The 19,613-nt window shown below is 55.0% G+C and overlaps 1 protein-coding gene and 1 long non-coding RNA gene across 2 annotated transcripts in view; one reads left to right on the top strand and one right to left on the bottom strand.

Annotated features, from left to right (window-relative positions):
* CFAP46 (cilia and flagella associated protein 46) overlaps positions 1 to 17,725 on the top strand; it is a 132,908-nt gene extending 115,183 nt beyond the window's left edge. The window contains 11 exon segments of the mRNA XM_054473811.2: positions 11,614 to 11,684; positions 11,782 to 11,842; positions 11,918 to 11,953; positions 12,275 to 12,377; positions 13,259 to 13,371; positions 15,124 to 15,205; positions 15,665 to 15,745; positions 17,266 to 17,382; positions 17,384 to 17,455; positions 17,457 to 17,691; positions 17,693 to 17,725. Of these exon segments, the coding sequence (XP_054329786.1) occupies positions 11,614 to 11,684; positions 11,782 to 11,842; positions 11,918 to 11,953; positions 12,275 to 12,377; positions 13,259 to 13,371; positions 15,124 to 15,205; positions 15,665 to 15,745; positions 17,266 to 17,382; positions 17,384 to 17,455; positions 17,457 to 17,691; positions 17,693 to 17,725 (1,004 nt within the window).
* LOC129026916 (uncharacterized) lies at positions 11,044 to 16,368 on the bottom strand. The gene is made up of 5 exons (XR_008498047.1): positions 14,775 to 16,368; positions 13,789 to 14,036; positions 13,051 to 13,084; positions 12,225 to 12,354; positions 11,044 to 11,238 (listed from the first exon to the last, which is right to left on the bottom strand). It is a non-coding gene; the product is annotated as an uncharacterized LOC129026916 (long non-coding RNA).
* Positions 17,726 to 19,613: the final 1,888 nt, after the last annotated feature.

The raw sequence follows: 19,613 nt of genomic DNA, 5'->3' as shown, positions 1-19,613 counted from the left end.
AGAAAACACCTCTACACCCAGAGGATTTCTACACACATCCTCCCACAGCAATTAAAGAGGAGACTCTACTTCCCAACTGATTTTCTGAGGCTGGCATTATCCGGATACCAAACCCAGAAAAAGACATTAGGAGATTAAAAAAAAAAAATGGGCCAGTATGCCTCATGGCTATAGATGCTGATAACATTCTTAACAAAATGTTAGGAAATGGAGCAAAACAATATGTTACAAGGATTTACATTATGTCCAAGTGGGTTTTAACCCAGGAATACAAGGATAATTTAATATTTGAAAAATCAGCCAATGTAATTCACCATATTCATAAGCTAAAAAATAAAGACTATCTGATGATTGCAATAGATGCAGAAAAGCATTTGACAAAACCCAACATCCATTCCGAATACAAACTCTCAGAAAATGAGGAGGGGAAGGCGGCTTCCTCCAGGTGGCAAAGGACATCTGCAGAACACCTGCCCCTGAGCGTCGCAGGTTGCCAGGAGGCTGAGGCCATCCCCCAAGGCCAGCAGCCAGGCAGGGCCGCTCACTGCAGCGTCAGCACCATGCTGGAGATCCCGGCCGGAGTAGAGAGGAAGGAGAAAAAAAGGAAAAGCATCTAGGTGGTCTTTCTCTGCAGGTGGTCTCATCATCTATGTAGAAAATGTAGTCTAATCTATAGAAAAAGCTACTCTGACTAGTGAGTGATTTTGGCAAGGTTGAAGGATACAAAAGTCAAGGTACAAAAACCAATTGCATTTCTATATAACTATCAGAAATTAAAACTTAAAACACTACCATTGACAATAGCTTCCAAGCCAGGAAATAATTAGGGATAATATTTGACAAAAGGTGCAAGACTTTGTACACTCATACTATAAAACATTGCCGAGAGAGATAAAGAACTAAACAAATGTAGAGAAACATCATACTCTTAGAAAGCCCAATATTACCAAGGTGTCAACTTGCCCTAAAGTGATCTACAGATTCCACACAATTCTAGTCAAAATCTCCACAGGATGTTTTTTTTGTTTTGTATTTTGTAGAAATTAACAAGCTTATTCTAAAAGTTATATAAAAATGTAAGTGACCCCTACAATAGCCAAAACAGGAGGGCACACGCCACCTGATGTCAGGACCCCGTCACACGGGCACGGTATTGACACACTGGAGCGCAGGCGTGACGGTAGCCGTGTAGACCCATGGGACAGGGCGGGGAACCAGAAGCGCGCCACAGGTGCACAGCCGGGTGGTGGCTGGCAAGGGGATGAGGACGCTGAGCGGAGGAAGGGCATCTCCACGAGTGGCTGCAGTCCCTGGATGTCCAAGTGCAGAACAAAACACAACAAAAATGAGGCCGCATGCCACGCAGGAAAATCAGCTGGAAATGGATCCGAGACCAAAGACTCTCACATTTCTAGCAGAAAACACTGAATAAAATCTTTATGACCGTCAGCAAATTTAAGAACTTCCACTCTTTGAAAGATATTGTTAAGAAAATGAAAAGTTACGCCAAGACTGGAAGAATCTGATAATAGTAACAAATTTAGACTATATAAAGAACTCTCAAAACTGAATAATAAGAAAGAAACAACCCTATAAAAGATTTGAACAGATACTTCACCAGAAAAGATTTAGATAGCAAACAAAGTACAATGGAAAGATGCCCGACATCATTAATTATCAAGGAAATGCAAAAGGAACCACAATGGAATATCCCTGCACACCTGTTAGAACGGGTGAAACTCACAAGGTCGACCAGAGTGCGTGTTGGGAGGGTGTGGAACCGGAACCCTCATACTCGGCTGGTGGGAATGGTGAATGCTGGAGCCACTTTGGAAGACAGTTTGGCAGTTTCTTAAGAAGTTAAAGTAGGCCTGTTGTATGTCACAGTTATTCCACTCCTTGGTATTTACCAAAGAGATAAAGAGACACGCGTCCCACAGAAACTCATACACATGTTTACAGCAGCGTTATCTGCAATGACCTAAACTGGGAAACCACAGATCCATCACCCACATGACAGACGCCTGGACACCCAGTGGGCGATGAGCACATCGGGGTGCGGCCACGTGGTGGGGTCCTGCCTGGCAATGAGGAGCGAGCTGTTGGTGCATGGGACAGCATAGACGGGGCTCAGAAGGATTACGCCGAGGGGTGACGGGGCTCACTCAGAAGGGTTACGCCGAGGGGTGACGGGGCTCACTCAGAGGGATTACGCCGAGGGATGACCGTTGGTGCGTGGGACAGCATAGACAGGGCTCAGAAAGATTACGCCGAGGGGTGACCGTTGGTGCGTGGGACAGCGTAGATGGGGCTCAGAAGGATTACACCGAGGGGTGACTGTTGGTGCATGGGACAGCGTAGACGGGGCTCAGAAAGATTACGCCGAGGGGTGACCGTTGGTGCGTGGGACAGCGTAGACGGGGCTCAGAAGGATTACGCCGAGGGGTGACCGTTGGTGCGTGGGACAGCGTAGACGGGGCTCAGAAGGATTACGCCGAGGGGTGACTGTTGGTGCGTGGGACAGCGTAGACGGGGCTCAGAAGGATTACACCGAGGGGTGACGGGGCTCACTCAGAAGGATTAGGCCGAGGGAAAGAGGATGGATCAAGGGAGTGCACAGGGATGGTTTCATTTTTACAAAAGCCTGGGAAATACAAACTAATGTATAAGTCAGACAGGTAAGTTGCTTCCTGGGGGTGGGGGCTGGGGCTGCAGGAGAAGCTGGGGGAGGGTCGTGGGCGTTTTGGGGAAGCTCCTGGGGCTGGGTGTGCCGTGACCTTGACTTGCAGGCGTGCAGCGTCCAGTCCTGTCGCGTTGCTCACTTTAAATGCAGGCAGCTCACTGTGGTCAGTTGAGCCTGAACAATGCTAGAACTGGACTCTGTACTCTGGCACTCCAACCTTCCTATGACCCCAAGGCCTCGTGGAGTCTCCTGCTTGTGAGTGAATTTTTTTTACATGAAACACAGAATGAGCAAATTTGCATCGGGGTCACGGAAGCTTGCACAAGGGCACATGTGCGAAGTGGATCCTTGAAGGAGGAGGTCCAAGGACGGAGGGGCTGACGGAGGGCCCCGCAGGCACCGTGTTCCAGGGAGGCTCCTCCAGGCCCAGGAGCTCCCACAGCAGCCGGCATGGCAGCTTATAGCTGTTCTCCGTCTGATTCTGGCCCACTGGGTGCCCCGTCCATCACAGGCCACGGTCAGCCCCTTCTCAGAACCCTGGCTGGTCCCTCCGGCCGCCCTCCTGCCTTCCCCTGACGAGCACCGTGTGGAGGATGTGTCTGCCCTGCGTGGCAGGAGGGCGGCTCAGTGGCCCAGGACTGGGTGGGGCTCAGGCTGTGGAGAGGGTGGGAGTGCCAGGTGGAGAGGCAGGGGGCCGGAGCTGGACTCGGCTGGCACAGACACGAGGCTCATGGAGGTGTCGGAAACCGTTTTTGATAGTGAAGTGTGCCACGGCTCTAGAAAAATGCCCAAATGGAGGCAGGAGGCAGCACCAGCACCCGAGAGCCCCTCCTGCTTCCCCAGCCCAGCTCGCCGCCCACAGCACCCACCCTCCTGACTGTACTGCAAAGCCAGGGCCTTTTATCACCTCACCTCCAAGATCAGCACCCCAAAATCCTGCAGCCTGGGGTGCCTGTTATTAAACTCATGCAAATGGCATCTGAGGCCATGCGCTGCATCCAGCTCCTGCCTGGCTCCGTGGCTGGTCCCTGTGGCCGGCCGTGTTCCACCCTCCACAATTTATCTGCCCCACCCCCGGTTACCGGACACCCCGTCTGTCTGCACGTCCTGGTGTGCCCGGAAGTCCCAGCCCTTTCGGCTTTTCACCAACCAGCCGTTTATGAAGAGCCTGTTTCGTCTCTCGCCGGTTCTTCTGTGGGGTTATCTGGGTTTTGTTCTTTGAGGTTTGTTGGATTTTCCTGGTATACTTTGGATATAATTTTTATTGTTTATATGAATGACAAATGTCTTCTCTGTACCAGTTCTTTTCACTCTCTTAAATGGGTCTTTTGATGAACAAAATATTTTAATGTTATTATAGTCTATCAATCTTTTTCTTAATAGCTGGTGCTTTTAGCATGTTTTTTAAGCCACTCTGTTGAGGTGTGACTGGCATGTAAAAAGCTGTACATGCCTAACGTAGACCACTCAGTGAGTTTGTGGATGAGTGTGTCCACGAAGACGTTATCGTGATCAGGCCATGCACGTGTTCATCGCCTCCCAAAGGCTCCTCCTGCCGTTTATATTGCGTGTGTAGATGCTAAGAAATGCTAACATAAGCTCCACCCTCCCAGCGGGTTCTGAGCCCACAGAGCAGTGGACACACACAGCACACGTCACACACAGCACACATCACACACAGCACACGTCACACACAGCACACATCACACACAGCACACGTCACACACAGCACACGTCAGTGCACACACAGCACACGTCACACACAGCACACGTCACACAGCACACGTCACACACAGCACACGTCACACACAGCACACGTCACACACAGCACACATCACACACACACAGCACACGTCACACACAGCACACATCACACACAGCACACGTCACACACACACAGCACACGTCACACACAGCACACGTCACACACAGCACACGTCAGCGCACACACAGCACACATCACACACAGCACACGTCACACACACAGCACACATCACACACAGCACACATCACACAGCACACGTCACACACAGCACACAGCACACACACAGCACACATCACACACAGCACACATCAGTGCACACACAGCACACGTCAGCGCACACAGCACACATCACACACAGCACACATCAGTGCACACACAGCACACAGCGCACACACAGCACACGTCACACACAGCACACATCACACACAGCGCACACACAGCACACATCAGCGCACACAGAGCACACATCAGCGCACACACAGTACACATCAGCACACAGCACACGTCAGCGCACACAGCACACGTCAGCGCACACAGAGCACACGTCAGCGCCCACAGCACACGTCAGCGCACACACAGCACACGTCAGCGCACACACAGCACACATCACACACAGCACACGTCACACACACAGCACACATCACACACAGCACACATCACACAGCACACATCACACACAGCACACATCACACAGCACACGTCACACACAGCACACGTCACACACAGCACACATCACACACAGCACACATCACACAGCACACATCACACACAGCACACATCAGTGCACACACAGCACACATCAGCGCACACACAGCACACGTCACACACAGCACACATCACACACAGCGCACACACAGCACACATCAGCGCACACAGAGCACACATCAGCACACAGCACACGTCAGCGCACACAGCACATGTCAGCGCACACACAGCACATGTCAGCGCACACAGCACACATCAGCGCGCACACAGCACACGTCAGCGCACACAGCACACGTCAGCGCACACAGCACATGTCAGCACACACAGCGCACATCAGCATACACACAGCACACAGCACATACCGCACACATCAGCACTCACACAGCACACATCGCGTACACAGCACACATCAGCACACACACAGCACACATCAGCGCCTACACAGCACACATCAGCGTACACAGCACACATCAGCACACACACAGCACACATCAGTGCCTACACAGCACACATCAGCGCACACACAGCACACGTCACACACAGCACACATCACACACAGCGCACACACAGCACACATCAGCGCACACAGAGCACACATCAGCACACAGCACACGTCAGCGCACACACAGCACATGTCAGCGCACACAGCACACATCAGCGCGCACACAGCACACGTCAGCGCACACAGCACACGTCAGCGCACACAGCACATGTCAGCACACACAGCGCACATCAGCATACACACAGCACACAGCACATACCGCACACATCAGCACTCACACAGCACACATCGCGTACACAGCACACATCAGCACACACACAGCACACATCAGCGCCTACACAGCACACATCAGCGCTCACACAGCACACATCAGCGCTGTGTGCCCTGTGCCCTGCAGGTCAGCGGAGCTTCCTCGTCCTGCACCACCAGGGCTTTGCACCCTGGGCCAGCACCTCTCACTCCCTCCCCCAGCCCCTGGCAGCCGCCACTCACTCTGCTTCTGTGAGCTGCACTCTTAGATTCCTCACGTATATGGAATCATGCAGCCTCTGGCCTTCGGTGCCTGGCTTTTTTCACTTTGCGGGATGTCCTCAGGGTTCATCCATGTTGTTGCCAACGGCAGGATGTCATCTTGCTAAGGCTGAGACCTGCTCCATCGTCACCTTTACGTGTCACCTTTTCATCAACCTGTTAGCCATTTTTATGTCTTCTTTAGAGAAATGTCCATTCAGGTCTTTGGCCCGTTCTTCGATTGGTTTGTTTGGTTTTTTACTATTGTATTATAGGAGTTCCTTATATACTTAGGCTATTGATCCCTTATCAAATATACATTCTACATTCATTTTCTCCCACTCCATAGATCGCTTTTGCATTGTGTTATTTCCTTAGCCATACAGAAGCTTTTCAGTTTGATGTGATCTCATGTGTTTATTTCTGCTTGTGTTGCTTATGATTTCAATGTCATATCCAAAAAATCATTGCCAAGACCCAATCAAGGAGCTTTTCTCCTGTGTTTTCTTCTAGTAGTTTTATGGTTTCAGGTCTTACATTTAAGCCTTTAATCCATTTTGAGTTGGTTTTTGTAGATGGTGTAAGATAAGGCTCCAAACTCATTGTTTTGTGTGTGGATATTGGGTTACCCCAACACTGTTTATTGACGAGACTGTCATTTCCCCATTGTTTGTTCTTGGCACCTTTGTCAAATATCAATTGACCCCAAATGTGTGGGTTTATTTCTGGATTCTCCATTCTCTTCTATCGGGCCCAGTGTCTGCTTTTATACCAGTACCATATTGTTGTGATTACTATAGCTTTGTTGCATAATTTAAAGTCAGGTAATGTGATGCCACCAGCTTTGTTCTTGCTCAGGATTGCTTTGATTATTCAGGGTCTTTTGTGGCTCCTCATAAATTTTAGAATTGCTTTTCTATTTCTGTCAAAAATGCCATTGGAATTTTGATAGTGCATTGAATCTGTAGGCTTTGGGTAATATGGGCATTTAAAAATATTAATTCTTCCAATCCATGAACACAGGATATCTTCCCATTTATTTATGTCTCCTTCAACTTGTTTCCTCAGTGTCTTATAGTTTCCAAGGCACAGATCTCTCACTTCATAGTTGAATTTATTCCTAAGTATTTTGTTCTTTCTGATGGTATTATAAATAGGGTGGTTTTCTTAATGTCTTAATCAGATAGTTCATTGTAATGATTAGTTCTTTGTAATGTGTAGAAATACTACTGATTTTAATGATAGTTCATTGTAATGTATAGAAATACTACTGATTTTTGTATGTTGATTTTGTGTCTTGCAACTTTACTTATTAGTTCTAACAGTTTTCTGGTAGAGTCTTTGATGTCTTGTATATATAAGAGCTTGTTATCTGCAAACAGATAATTTCACATTTTTTTTTCTGATGTGTGTGCCTGTTCTTTCTTTCTTTTTTTAATTTCTTTTTTTTTGGAGATGGAGTCTCACCCTGTCACCCAGGCTGGAGTGCAGTGGCGCAATCTCGGCTCACTGCAACCTTGAGCCTCCCAGGTTCAAGCAATTCTCCTGCCTCAGCCTCTCGAGTAGCTGGGATTACAGGTGCCCACCACCATACCCAGCTAATTTTTGTATTTTTATTAGAGACGGGGTTTGGCCATGTTGGCCAGGCTGGTCTCAAACTCCTGACCTCAGGTGATCCACCCGCCTCGGCCTCCCAAAGTGCTGGGATTGCAGGCGTGAGCCACCGCGCCCGGCCGGTTATGTCTCTCTCTGTCTTGACTGCTCTGGTGGGGGCTTCCAGCGCTGTTTACATGGAGGTGTCAGGAGTGGGCTTCTTTGCCTTGTTTCTGATCTTAGGTGAAAGCTTTGTGCTTTTCACTGTTAGCTGTGGTTTGTCATTAGGTGTGTTTTGGGTTTTTTTAAATCTTTCTTCACCTCATGATCATGAAAATATTCTCCAATGACATCCTCTAAATGCATCTTTTTTTGTTTTCCACCTTTCACGTTTCCACCTAACTCATCTGAGATGGACTCTGTGGAGTGTGAAGTGGAGTTTAAGGTTTTTTTCTACGAGGGGGCCCAGCTGTCTGCACATCGCTTTACTGAAACATCCTTCCCGTCCCCACCGCCCGGCATGGCCACCAGTGTCGCGGCAAGGGCAGAACAGGAAAGCAGCAGCCCGACTAGACGCGCCAACAACGGTGTGGTTGGCAGGACACGGGCCGCCCAGGGGTGCCCGTGAGCCTGCGACGTCGCGTGGTCCTGGGGCTTTGCAGATGCGATTCCAGACTTGAGATGGGAGATGATTCTGGGGATCTGGGTGGGCCCAGGTGATGACAAAGCCCTCACACAAGAGAAGCAGGAGAAAGAGCCTGGGAGCTGCGCTGCCGACGGTGAGGATGGAGGGCGTGGCCAGGAGCCAGGAAAGGATTCTCCCCGGGAGCCTCCAGGCAGAGCAGCGACGCCGTCACTGTGACCCAGTGACCCCATTCGGACCTCCGACTCCCAGAACCGTCAGACAGGAAGCGGTGCCACATCAAGCCCACGTTTTGTAGTAACTGGTTAACGGCAGCCACAGAACCCTCACCACAGAGTCACTGAAAGCCGGGCTGCTGGTGATCTAAGTGGTTTTGAATGCATTACCCAGCAGCCACAAAAGGAAGAGATGGGCCGAGTCTTGAGTGTCCTCAGCCGCGAACCGCTGAGTCTGGGGCGCCGCCAGGTGTGGCCACACCACCGTAAAGCGCTAAGGGCACCACCAGAGAGTCGGTGTGCAAATTCCCAACAAATAGAGAAGGAAGAATGAATGAGGAAGACGAAGGGGCCGGTTACCTCAATCAAATCCAACAGCTGGTAATGGAGAAACAGGTAGAAAACCAGGACACATAAAAATAAAGTAGTAAGATGATAGAAGTTGACCCATTTATGTTGTATATCAAAAAAAGAAAATTGGCCAACCCTGCCAATGAGAAGACAGAGGAGATAAGAGGTGCCAGCCGCATGCCCTCTGCAGGAAGCACGCCCATCACAAATGACCCCCACTTGATAAACCAAGAGAAGGGAAAATGAGTAAATATTTAAGAGCAACCCGGAGGGCCGGTGTCTGACTCTCAGAGGAAACAGACTTTAGAGCCAGGCGTTATTAGGGACATGGACATCATGAGAATCGAAGGTTCGCCTTCTCAGAGATATGAAATAGCCTCTAAATACAAGAAGCAATAAAAAGCAAAAAACCGCGGGGTGCGGCCGTTGACCAGCCCCAACGCTGGGAGATTTTACCACACCTGGATTACTGACGGTCCAGACAAAGCAAAAAGAGACAGGATTCGGGGCGACGTAATTAACAATCTTGGCTTAATAGAGACATGGAACTCTGTGCCTCAAAAGTGGCGATTTGCAATCTTTTCAAGTATCCTGGGAATAGTCAAAAATTGAGAAGCAAATCCCACTGTGTCTCAGACACAGGCAGACGGCCCACATCTGAGGCACAGCGTGAGGAGGGTAGAAAGCAGTTCCCGAAGGCAGACTTTTTTCCATCCTCGCACACTTGAAAATTCAACAGCACACTTCTAAATATCTCACGGGACTCAGAAGACATGAAATGATCATGGAAATGTCAAAAACTAGCGAGATGTTGCTAAACATAACTTAGAAGGTGTTGCAGCTGTAAATGCCAACGTTGGAATAGGAAAAGCGCCAGGAATTCAGAAGCTCAGCATATGATTTAAGAAGTCAGAGTTGGCCGGGCACAGTGGCTCACGCCTGTAATCCCAGCACTTTGGGAGGCCAAGGCGGGTGGATCACGAGGTCAGGAGATCGAGACCATCCTGGCTAACACGGTGAAACCCCGTCTCTACTAAAAATACAAAAAATTAGCCGGGCATGGTGGCGGGCACCTGTAGTCCCAGCTACTCGGGAGGCTGAGGCAGGAGAATGGTGTGAACCCGGGAGATGGAGCTTGCAGTGAGCCGAGATTGCACCACTGCACTTCAGCCTGGGCAAAAGAGCAAGACTCCATCTCAAAAAAAAAAAAAAAAAAAAAAAGAAGTCAGAGCAAGGAGGCGGAATGAGCCCAAGGTGAGCAGAGGAGCACATGCAGAAGACACCAAGGAAACAGAGATGCCATAGAGAAGAGCAGCTGAGAATGACAGAAACGAAAGAGACACAGCGCTAATGACACACCAGCGGTGACAAGAGAACACGGAAGTCTCTGAGCAACCTTGAATCAACACAGCAAAACCCCTGGGCAGCAAGGACAAAATACTAGGAGAAAACACTTTCAGATGCCAGGAAGAAAGCAAACCTGAATAGTCTCATAACCAATAAAAAAGGACGTCGATGGGTTTAAGTCTTCCCACAAAAAATATATCTGTTTTTCCATGTTTTCACTGAATTCTGCCAGACTGTCAAGAAACAGATCATGTCAGTGTTAGATAAATCTCCCCAGTAATAGAAAAGTAGACAGCTCCTCCCATCCTTCCCTAGGCCAGCCTAACTCCTCCCAGACTGCTCCAGAACAGCACAAAAAATACATAAAAAGATAAGCTGTCATCACTCAGTTCAGCCTTTTCTCTTCCCTTCCTCCCCACTTCCTGATGGGGTCTCGCTGTGTCACCCAGGCTGGAACGCAGTGGCACAATCACAGCTCACTGCAGCCTCCACCTCCTGGGCTCAAGCGATCCTCCCACCTCGGCCTCCCCAAACACCGGGATTACAGGCATAAGCCACTGTGCCCAGCCCCAGTTTAACCTTAAAACGCTACAGATGTCCTAGAGGAACAGTGGTGTGAGTGTTTCAGTCAGCGCAGGGTAAAAGCATTTGATAAAATGCACACATTTACTTCGTGAGCCAGGAACCAAACGCAATGCCCCATCCTGATAAAGAAATCCATCAAAAGCTAGAGACAGCCTCCTTTTTAATGGGGATTCCCTCAGAAGCAGCCTCTTTGAAGGCGGTCAGGCAGTGGGCCCCATCCATGCGTCCGTTCCGCTGTCTGCTGGAGGCCCCAGCATAGGCACACAGAAAGGAAAGTCGGGGGCAGAAACAGGAGGGAAGTGGCCATCCTTCCCAGGCACATGACTGTCTACTCAGAGCCTGCAAAAGAAAGTGTTCATGTCGAAAGGGGCAGGTTGTAAATCCCTGTACAGAAGGCCCTGGAACCAGCGAGGGGCCCGGGCACGGCAGGTACACTGGTGAGTACCCAGTGGGATGTGTGGCTCCAAGCCAGCTGGGCCTTGGAGCCTTTGGAGACTGGTTCTTTCTTGAGGACTTTCCCCAACCCTGTGAACCTTGCATCTCGGAAGTTATTGCCATGTCAACTTTACAAAAATTAAAACTGCTTGTTCTCACAACTTGTTTTTTTTTTTCAGTGAAGTGAAATTTGCATAACATGAAATTAACCGACAGTGCGGCCGGAGGGCTGCCTCGAGCTGCTGCCAAACATCCCTGCGTCTTTCTTGTCTTCAACAGAAGGTGGTGTGAAAAAGGAGGGAAGAAGCAGAGACCCCAAAAGGAGAAGCCTAGCGAAGAAGGGCAAGAAGGTAGGTGGGGGCCTGTGGTAGGGGATCGGGCTCCTGGGCACAGCGGGAGGTCAGGCTCCTGGCACCTGCACCTGCTGACCCTGGTCTGTGGTTGCAGGGCAGCGTCCCCCGGACCATCCCCCCTGACTGCGTCATAGTCGACTCGGACAACTTCAAGTGTATCCTTTGATGGGCCCTGGGGGGGGGCCCCAGACCCCGCCCTGTGCTCCTGTTTCTCCTTGACCGGGACCCAGTCATCGTGGACCCATATGAGGAGGCCCAGGGCCCAGGTGGGTGCTGCACAGGGCTCCCCGTTCAGGCACACGCCAGCCTCGGGCCTCCTGCCGTCCTGCAGTTGTGGGCAGCAGCTGGTGCCCCACTCCTCGAGGCTCCGAAATCTGCATATGTGCTTGCCCCGTTTTGGCTGTAAATATTTTAATTTGTTGAGGTTTTCTCTCTGGCTAGCCTGGTTCTACCATCACCCCACCAGGGCATGGCAGGGCACTGACATATGCGCCTGCATTCACTGTGACCCTCCCCAGGGACCCCAGCCCTGCACACCTGTGTCTGATGAAACACCGTGGTCTGTATCCACCCTGTTCTCCTTGCAGAAATGCTGACTCCTGTCTCCATCACCCAAGACATTTTGGAAAGATTCCAAGACACGTTCACGTCGCGATGGGCGGGACATCTGGGAAGCAAGCACTTTCCCAGGTTCGGATCTGGGCTCCCAGGAGCCGTTTGCAGTGTGGCAGGTCTGGGGGTCCAGCGGGGAGCCACTGCCCCCCACCCCCAGCTCCCTGGGTCTGCCCTGCAAGTCCTGCCATGTACAGCATGCGATGCTGAGACAGACCCAGCTCCTTGAATCCTCACAGAGACTGGGCGAGGGGCACTATCACCCCGCTTTACAGATGGCGACCTGGGGCCCCCAGGGTCACTGGTAGCACACGGTCCAGCAGCAGGGGCTGCCTCCACCACCAGCACTGCAGCCCCTCCAGAGACCACTCGCAGACTCTGCCCCCCAGATGCCCTTGGGGTTCTGTGGTCCAGAGGTGTCCAGAAGCAGCCAGCAGGGAACAGAGCAACCAGGGAGAAAGCACCACGGGTGGGAGGGGTCGTTCCATGTCACAGGCTCCACGCCAGGGGCGGGGCTGCAGGGGCGGGGCTGCAGGGGCAGGTGTGTGCAGAGGGTGGCACTGCAGGGGCAGGGCTGGGGTCCTGTATGGAAGGAGGGAACCCTGGTCTGGTCACTGTCTCCCATGCCTGGAGTACTGGGGGTGCCTTGACCCCCAGGTGCTGGGCCATTGGGAAAGCCCCTCCTAGCGTTTCCTGCAGCGAGCCCTGCCCGAGTAGGGGTGTTCATTCCAGCGTAGAAGTCCATGCTCACCATGGGTCCCCTTGACTAGGCTCCGCCGTGACCCCTGTGATCAGAGCACAGAGGAGGAAGGCGTGGGCATTAGGAACATGAAAGTTCAGTTTAACGCACAAATGGGACAGGTGTGGACCACGCAGGATGTGGCCTGCTTTAAGAACGCACAGTGGGGTCTGGTGCAGGTGCATGGGCACCGTTGACCAGCGCTCTCCTCTCTCTGCAGCCAGGCCCAGTGGGAGCAGGCCCTGGGCAGCTGCAGCGGCTTCTTCTTCTATGGAATGGAGAGCTTCCTGTCCCATATATTAGTGGAGAGATTGGTCGCCATGAACTTGCAAGGTGAGAGGGGTCCTCTCAGCAGCCCCGCCGTGGGCACAGGACAAATCTGCCTGAGGGCAGAGCAGGGCCACCGTCACCTGCTGGTGCTGTCCCCACGCCCTGTAGCCGCAGGCCCCTCCTGCCCCCCACCTTCTGTGACTGCAGGCCCCTCCTGTCTGCAGGTGGACGACCTCTACCCACCCCTGCACCCCCTGCCTGGCCCACACAGACGTGGCAGCCACAGGGGCTTCTGGCCCTCCCGCCCTTCATTTCTGAGTGCCCCCACTCCGCCCAGCCCAGCTTTTCACACCTGGCAGGTCAGGAGTCAGTGCTGGGCCCAGGAGCCCAGGAAGGCTGGGGTGGGCAATTCAGGACCGCGCTGGTCATGGCCCCTCCCTCAGGGCCCTCTAGTCTAATCGTGGGCACTTGGGACCTCACCTTCCCCTTCGCTGTCCACCAGCCGTGGAGGGGCTGCCAGGTGTGGTCCTGCGATGCCCGGCACAGTGACACCCCAGCCAGCTCCAGCACAGGGGGGCTTTTGGCAGGAGGTGGGGATGGCAGGGCAGGCTGGGGGCGTGGTGTGAGCACAGCACACGCATGGGGCACATCACCCCATCACACGCCACAGCCCGAGGGTAGCACTGACGGAGACGGCGGGCGCGGCCACTCGGACACCACAGGGCGAGCTGTCAGGAGGCAGGCATGGCTCAGCCTTGTGCCAAGGCCACCCCTCTGACTCAACTCCTGTGGCTGCAGCCCCACCAGGACGCCCCCTGTGCAGGGCCAGCCCACTTGCCGTGACCTTCTCTGATGGGGCTGCTGATGGCCCCACTGTGTGGGGTTGACAGGAGCCTTTTAGGGACCCGGGAGTTGCTGTGGCCCCCATGAGGGGCGTGGGCCCAGTGGATGGAGCGGAGCAGGTGTGTGGACACTTGTCCCGTGGCACCTGGCACTCAGGGCCTGCACTTGGGTGGGGCCAAGCAGGACCCCCACTCTGCTCTGCAAGCCTGGGCCTGGGCCATCAGAGGTGCGGGAGCCCATCCCAGGTGGAGTTAGAAATGGGTCTCTTTGAAAGTTTAATTCCAACTGAGGCAGTGAGTAAAGTAGAAGAGGCCTCGCCAGGGCTCCCCCAACTCCCCAGCAGCCTCGGCCTCACGCAGCTGGACAGCCTGTCTGCGGGAATGGCCAGGCTGTGAGTGGAAGTGGGCATTACCCAGGGTTGCACTGGTCCCCGGTCCCTGCTTCCGTGGAGGACCCAGGCCAGGGTGACCAACCCATGCCCAGTGCCCGGGGCTCCCCTGCGTCCCAGGAGCCTCCCATGTCTCCACCACACAGACATGTAGCCCCCTCACATCAGCCCCCACTCAGTGCTGCCCCCCAGCAGCCTGTCCCTCCATCCTTGGGGAGGGCTCCACCTCATATACCTCATTCATGTGGGGTGCCAGGGCGTCCAGGCATGGTGGGGGCACCGAGATGACCTCCAGGGCAGACGAGGCTGGGGGAGTCCAGGTGGGCTTCCCACCACTTCCTGTTGCCGGGCACAGTCGCCTGGAGGAGGCTGTGAAGGGTCTGGGCTCCTGAGGCTGGCGAGGTCCACTGTGGCCAGGGGGTCCCTGGAAAGAACCTGACGGTCATGAGGTCAGAGCCCAGAGCTGAGTGGCCAGCGTGCCATGCCCTGCTGCGCCCTGGGGGCACAGGCCCCACCCGCCCACACCCCATCCCCACTCCCCGTGTTGGGCCAAGGCTGTTGAGCTGCCCTTCCCGTCCCGGCAGAGTGCCAGGTGGCAGTCCTGCTGGACCTGGCGCGGTCCTACCAGAGCTTGAAGCGGCACATGAAGAGCGTGGAGCACAGGAGGTGCCTGGCTGCCTGGAGCGGGTGGGCGGGGGTGCTGAGGATGGAGAGGTCAGACAGACGGGCGTGGGACCCACAAGGGAGCAGGGACCTGGGGTCCGGTTTCAAGAACAGTGAGCGCTGTCGGGGCGCACATGCGTTCCAGCAGTTGGCGAGGTGTGGCTGTGCGTGGGGAGGGGGCGGCTCAGCTGGGCCCCTGGCACCAGCCCACGGGAGCCGGGTCCCCACAGCGCCTCACAGCTGTCCCTGGAGGAGCCCGTGGAGGTGGCCATCTTGCTGAGCCTGGTGGGCGTCAAGAGCATCCTGGCAAACCAGTGGCCGACACTGCTGCAGGACAATGCGCTGCGGGCCAGCGTCTTATGGGAAAGTGCGTGGGCCCTTGGCATCCTGGGCCTGTCCCGCAACCCTTCAGCAAGGCTGCCAAGGTGTCCATGCCCTCCTGAGGGGACGCTTCTCCCCTAGATCTGTTGGCCGTTGGGAAGCCGGTTGGAGAAACGGTGCGTCTCCTTCAGAAGATGAGTGGCGACGAGGTGGTGAACCAAGGTAAGGGAGGGGCGGCCTGCACCCCGCGGCCTTCAGCACCCTCTGCAGCCGCTGCCCGTGGGGCACGTGCACCCCACAGCCCTGCAGGGACAGGTGTCTCCGCTTCTCCGTGGAGGAACCCGGACTCCAGACATTAACTAGGAGCCGGAAAGAGGGAGGGCTTGTTCTTGCCTAGAAGTTGCCTGCGTCTCTGTACCGCCCCAGCCGTCCACCGTAGCGCGACCCTCGGCAGTGACGGCCCACAGTGCCACGTGGCTCCAGAACCCAGAGGGAAAGCATCGCGGTTCCTCGTTGACAGCTCCTGTCACATAATCCCCACGAGCCCAGGGGCTGTCTGGGAACCAGTGGGAAATCCAGGTGGCAGCTGTGCCTGGGCCCCTCCCCAAGCAAGGACTCCTAGGGGGCCGACAGCCTGCACCACAGTGCCCGACGGCCCCTGGATATGACCAGGAGTCCCGGCCCAGGAAGAGGCCTCCTGGCAGAGGAATGCGTGGGTTGAGGGGTGTGTCCCATTGGCGTCCTGGGGAGCAGCCTGCCTGTCACATTGCACCCAGAGCCCGTCCCTCTCTCGGCCTCACAGGGGAAAAGTCGGTAAGGGGCACGGGACATGGCCTGTTCTCAAACACGGACAGGCGGAACCCCACCCAGCCGTCCTTCAGAGTCAGCAAAACCCTCCTGCTACGGTGAGGCGGGAGGAGCCACAGAGGAGCTTCCCGGGACCCTGGGGAGGAGCCACAGAGGAGCTTCCCGGGACCCTGAGTTGAGGCGCTCAGCAGTGCACGGAGGGGGTGGTCTGCCCTGACTAAGAAGGCTTCCCCCAGAGGCCTTCAGTATCCACCGCTCACCAGGAGCTTATCGTGTAAAGAGCACATGGTCAACGGTCCGGGGATACCGGGCCCAAGGATCCCTGCTTGTTGGGGGAGAGAGGGAGCAAGGGGCAGGAGGAAGGTGGACGGAACCCACACTCATCCCTGCAAATGCAGCACAGGGCGCAGACACGGATGCTACTGTGGTGTGGCCGGTGTGGGGCCCACACGACGCTCTGCAGGGGAATCGGGGAAGGGCAAAGCCAGGCCGGCTGTTCCGCTGCTGCTGCTCAGCAATGACCTTCAAGTTCTGGTCCCTGCAATGGAGGCATGAGCCTGGGTGACTGACACTGTTCAAAAGGGGCAGAGGCCGCTGCTTCCTGCAAGGCAGCCCTGCTAAGGCCGCAGCCACACCCTAGACGGGTGCCCCCCCGGCAGAGCAGCTCGCCTGGCCGACGGGTAGAGGGGGATAGTGGCTTCGGATCAGGGGGTCCAGTCCCAGTGCTGTTACCCGGCTGTGCGGGCCTGGACACCTCGGTGTGGGAGGGGTGCAGGTGGTGGGGGCGCCCTGGGAGGCCTGGCAAATGGCAGTGTGTTCCCCAGAGCGCCCTCAGTCGGAGCAGCCGCCACTTCCTGCCCCTGTGCCCTGGCCCTCGCCGGACTGGACGTCCTGCGGGGCCTCGGGGTTCATAGCTCCCACCCCTTTCTCCACAGACGAGACTTCTCAGACCTTGAAGGACAAGCTGCTGTTGCTCCAAAGCTCCGAGCTCCTTCCCACCACACTCAACTTGGTCCTGTATGGGCTGCCGCACCAAGCCATCGGATAGTGCAGGACCTGCCTCCCGTCAGCTGCTGGGGCCCCAGCACTTACCTCTGCCCTTGGCTCTGCCCCTCTGCCAACCCATCCCCAGCTCCCAGCTCTCTCTCCCCTTCCTGGGCGTCTCCCCAGCCCTTGGTGCAGCCTCAGCCAGAGACCCTCCCCCAGTGACTTCCCGCCAGGCAGCCGCCTGGACCTCCAGCTCTGCCTGCCTGTGTGCGCCACGGGGTCTGCGTCGGGGCTGGAGTCGCGTCTCTCCCTGGGGCCAGGACAAGGGTGGCCTCCCCTTGGCGGCGCTGGTGCTGAGTTGCTTAGACCAGAAGCACTGTTCAGACCGTGAGCCTGTTTTTGATTTGAGTGTTCTAGTAAACAACAAAAGCCAGTCTCTGTGTGTGGTTTCTGTGACTCGAGGCTCTGGGTGGGGGGCTTCTGGCCCAGCACCTTCTGGGATGCTGGCGCGCAAGAAATGCGCCCCCTGAACCCAGCAGCTTTCCAGAGTGGGCATGGGGGTGGGGTTCACACTGGCGCAGGCCACGTCCCCTGCACACGCGCAGGGCCCCTCAGGAGGAACCTTCCAGAATAAGGAGGCTCGTGGGCCGCGGAGTCTGTGCCAGCAAGCACCACGTGGAGCTTCTCGTGAAGTGATGCTTTTCTTCCGTGAACACTCCTGGTGGGCTGCTGCATCCAGGGGCTCCTGGGGGAAGAGACGTGCCTTCCAGATGGCCTTTCTGACCTTCTGGATATGTCTCCCCCAACTCGGCCGGATGGGTGGGGGCTGGGGGGTTCAAAGGGTGTATTGGTCCATGGGAGGACCATGGGGCCTGCAGAGCCTTCTGGGGACGCGCCCTCCAGCCACACACACGGGCTCTGGCCAGGAACAGGGGAAGGCCCAGGACAGCCCTGAAGGGCCAGAGCGTGAGCCACACGTGTTCCCGCCAGCACTCCTGCCCGCCCTCTGCATGGGGCTGTTTCTTCAGCCTGGGACTCGACATGGGAAGGCCGGGGGGCAGCCCCTCCCGCGTGGGCCACAGGAGCTCAGTGCGGGAGCCACGTGAGGTCAAGGCTGCCTGTGCAACTTCAGAATCCCCTCCATGTCTGACGGGGCAGCAGGGCAATGGCGCCATGAGGGAGGGAAGGGTCTGCCGAAGGCGTTCCTGCCCACGCTGCGCCCGTGGGGCCCACTCGCCCAGCTTGGCACCCACCCAACTCCTGCAGGGCACTGACGCCAGGCCGACAAGAGCTCAGACAGTTGGGTCAGGACAGGTGGCCCCAAAATTGTCCAAAATAGGTCTACGGGCCGGGCGTGCTGGCTCACGCCTGTAATCCCAGCACTTTGGGAGGCCGAGGCAGGTGGATCACAAGGTCAATAGATCAAGACCATCCTGGTCAACACGGTGAAACCCCGTCTCTACTAAAAATACAAAAATTAGCTGTGCACAGTGGCACACACCTGTAGTCTCAGCTACTCGGGAGGCTGAGACAGGAGAATCACTCGAACCCGGGAGGCGGAGATTGCACTGAGCCGAGATTGTGTCACTGCACTCCAGCCTGGGTGACAGAGCGAGACTCTGTCTCAAAAATAAAAAAAGGTCTACGTACCTAGTCCCATAGCTGAAATTTAAAAAAGAATAAAGATAACATCAAATGCTGGTGAGGACACCAGGAAACAGCCTCTCACACATTGTGGTGCAGCCTCTTTGGAAAACAGTTGACCTGATTCTTATAAAGCCACAACCCAGCCATTGCACTTTTAGGCGTTTAGCCCAGAGGGCGGGAAATGCACTTTCACACAAACACACACACAAGTGTTTACAGCAACCCTGTGTCCGTCCACAAGCAAATGGTCAAACTCCGCTCTGTCCACTTGGGGTTAACGCTGCCCAGCAACAGAAGCAAAGAACGGTGGCTCCGGCCCGGACAGACCTCCAGGAGTTGGGCTGAGGACAAAGCCAGCATCAGAAGCTTCATACACTGCAGGGTGCAGCATGCAGAGCAACCCAAGGTGGCAGAGCTCTAGCACTGCACAGTTAGTGTGCCTGGCACAGGGGCCCGCTGCTGACACACCAGTTGTGTGTCTTGATCGTGGCAGCAACGCCAATCCCTACCTGAGAAAGGAACCACGGCACCCGCAGTTCACCGAGCGCTTGAACCAGTCTCATTTCCCGGCTTTGCCATTTGCTGCAGCTGTGCAGAGTCACTGCTGGGGAAGGCCGGGGAGTGGACCCGCTGCGCTGTGCACTGTTTT

This window comes from Pongo pygmaeus, chromosome 8 (genome assembly GCF_028885625.2).
Source record: "Pongo pygmaeus isolate AG05252 chromosome 8, NHGRI_mPonPyg2-v2.0_pri, whole genome shotgun sequence".
Lineage (NCBI taxonomy): Eukaryota > Metazoa > Chordata > Mammalia > Primates > Hominidae > Pongo > Pongo pygmaeus.
The sequence above is the reverse complement of the archived record's forward strand: the minus strand, read 5'-3'. Positions and strand labels throughout refer to the sequence as shown.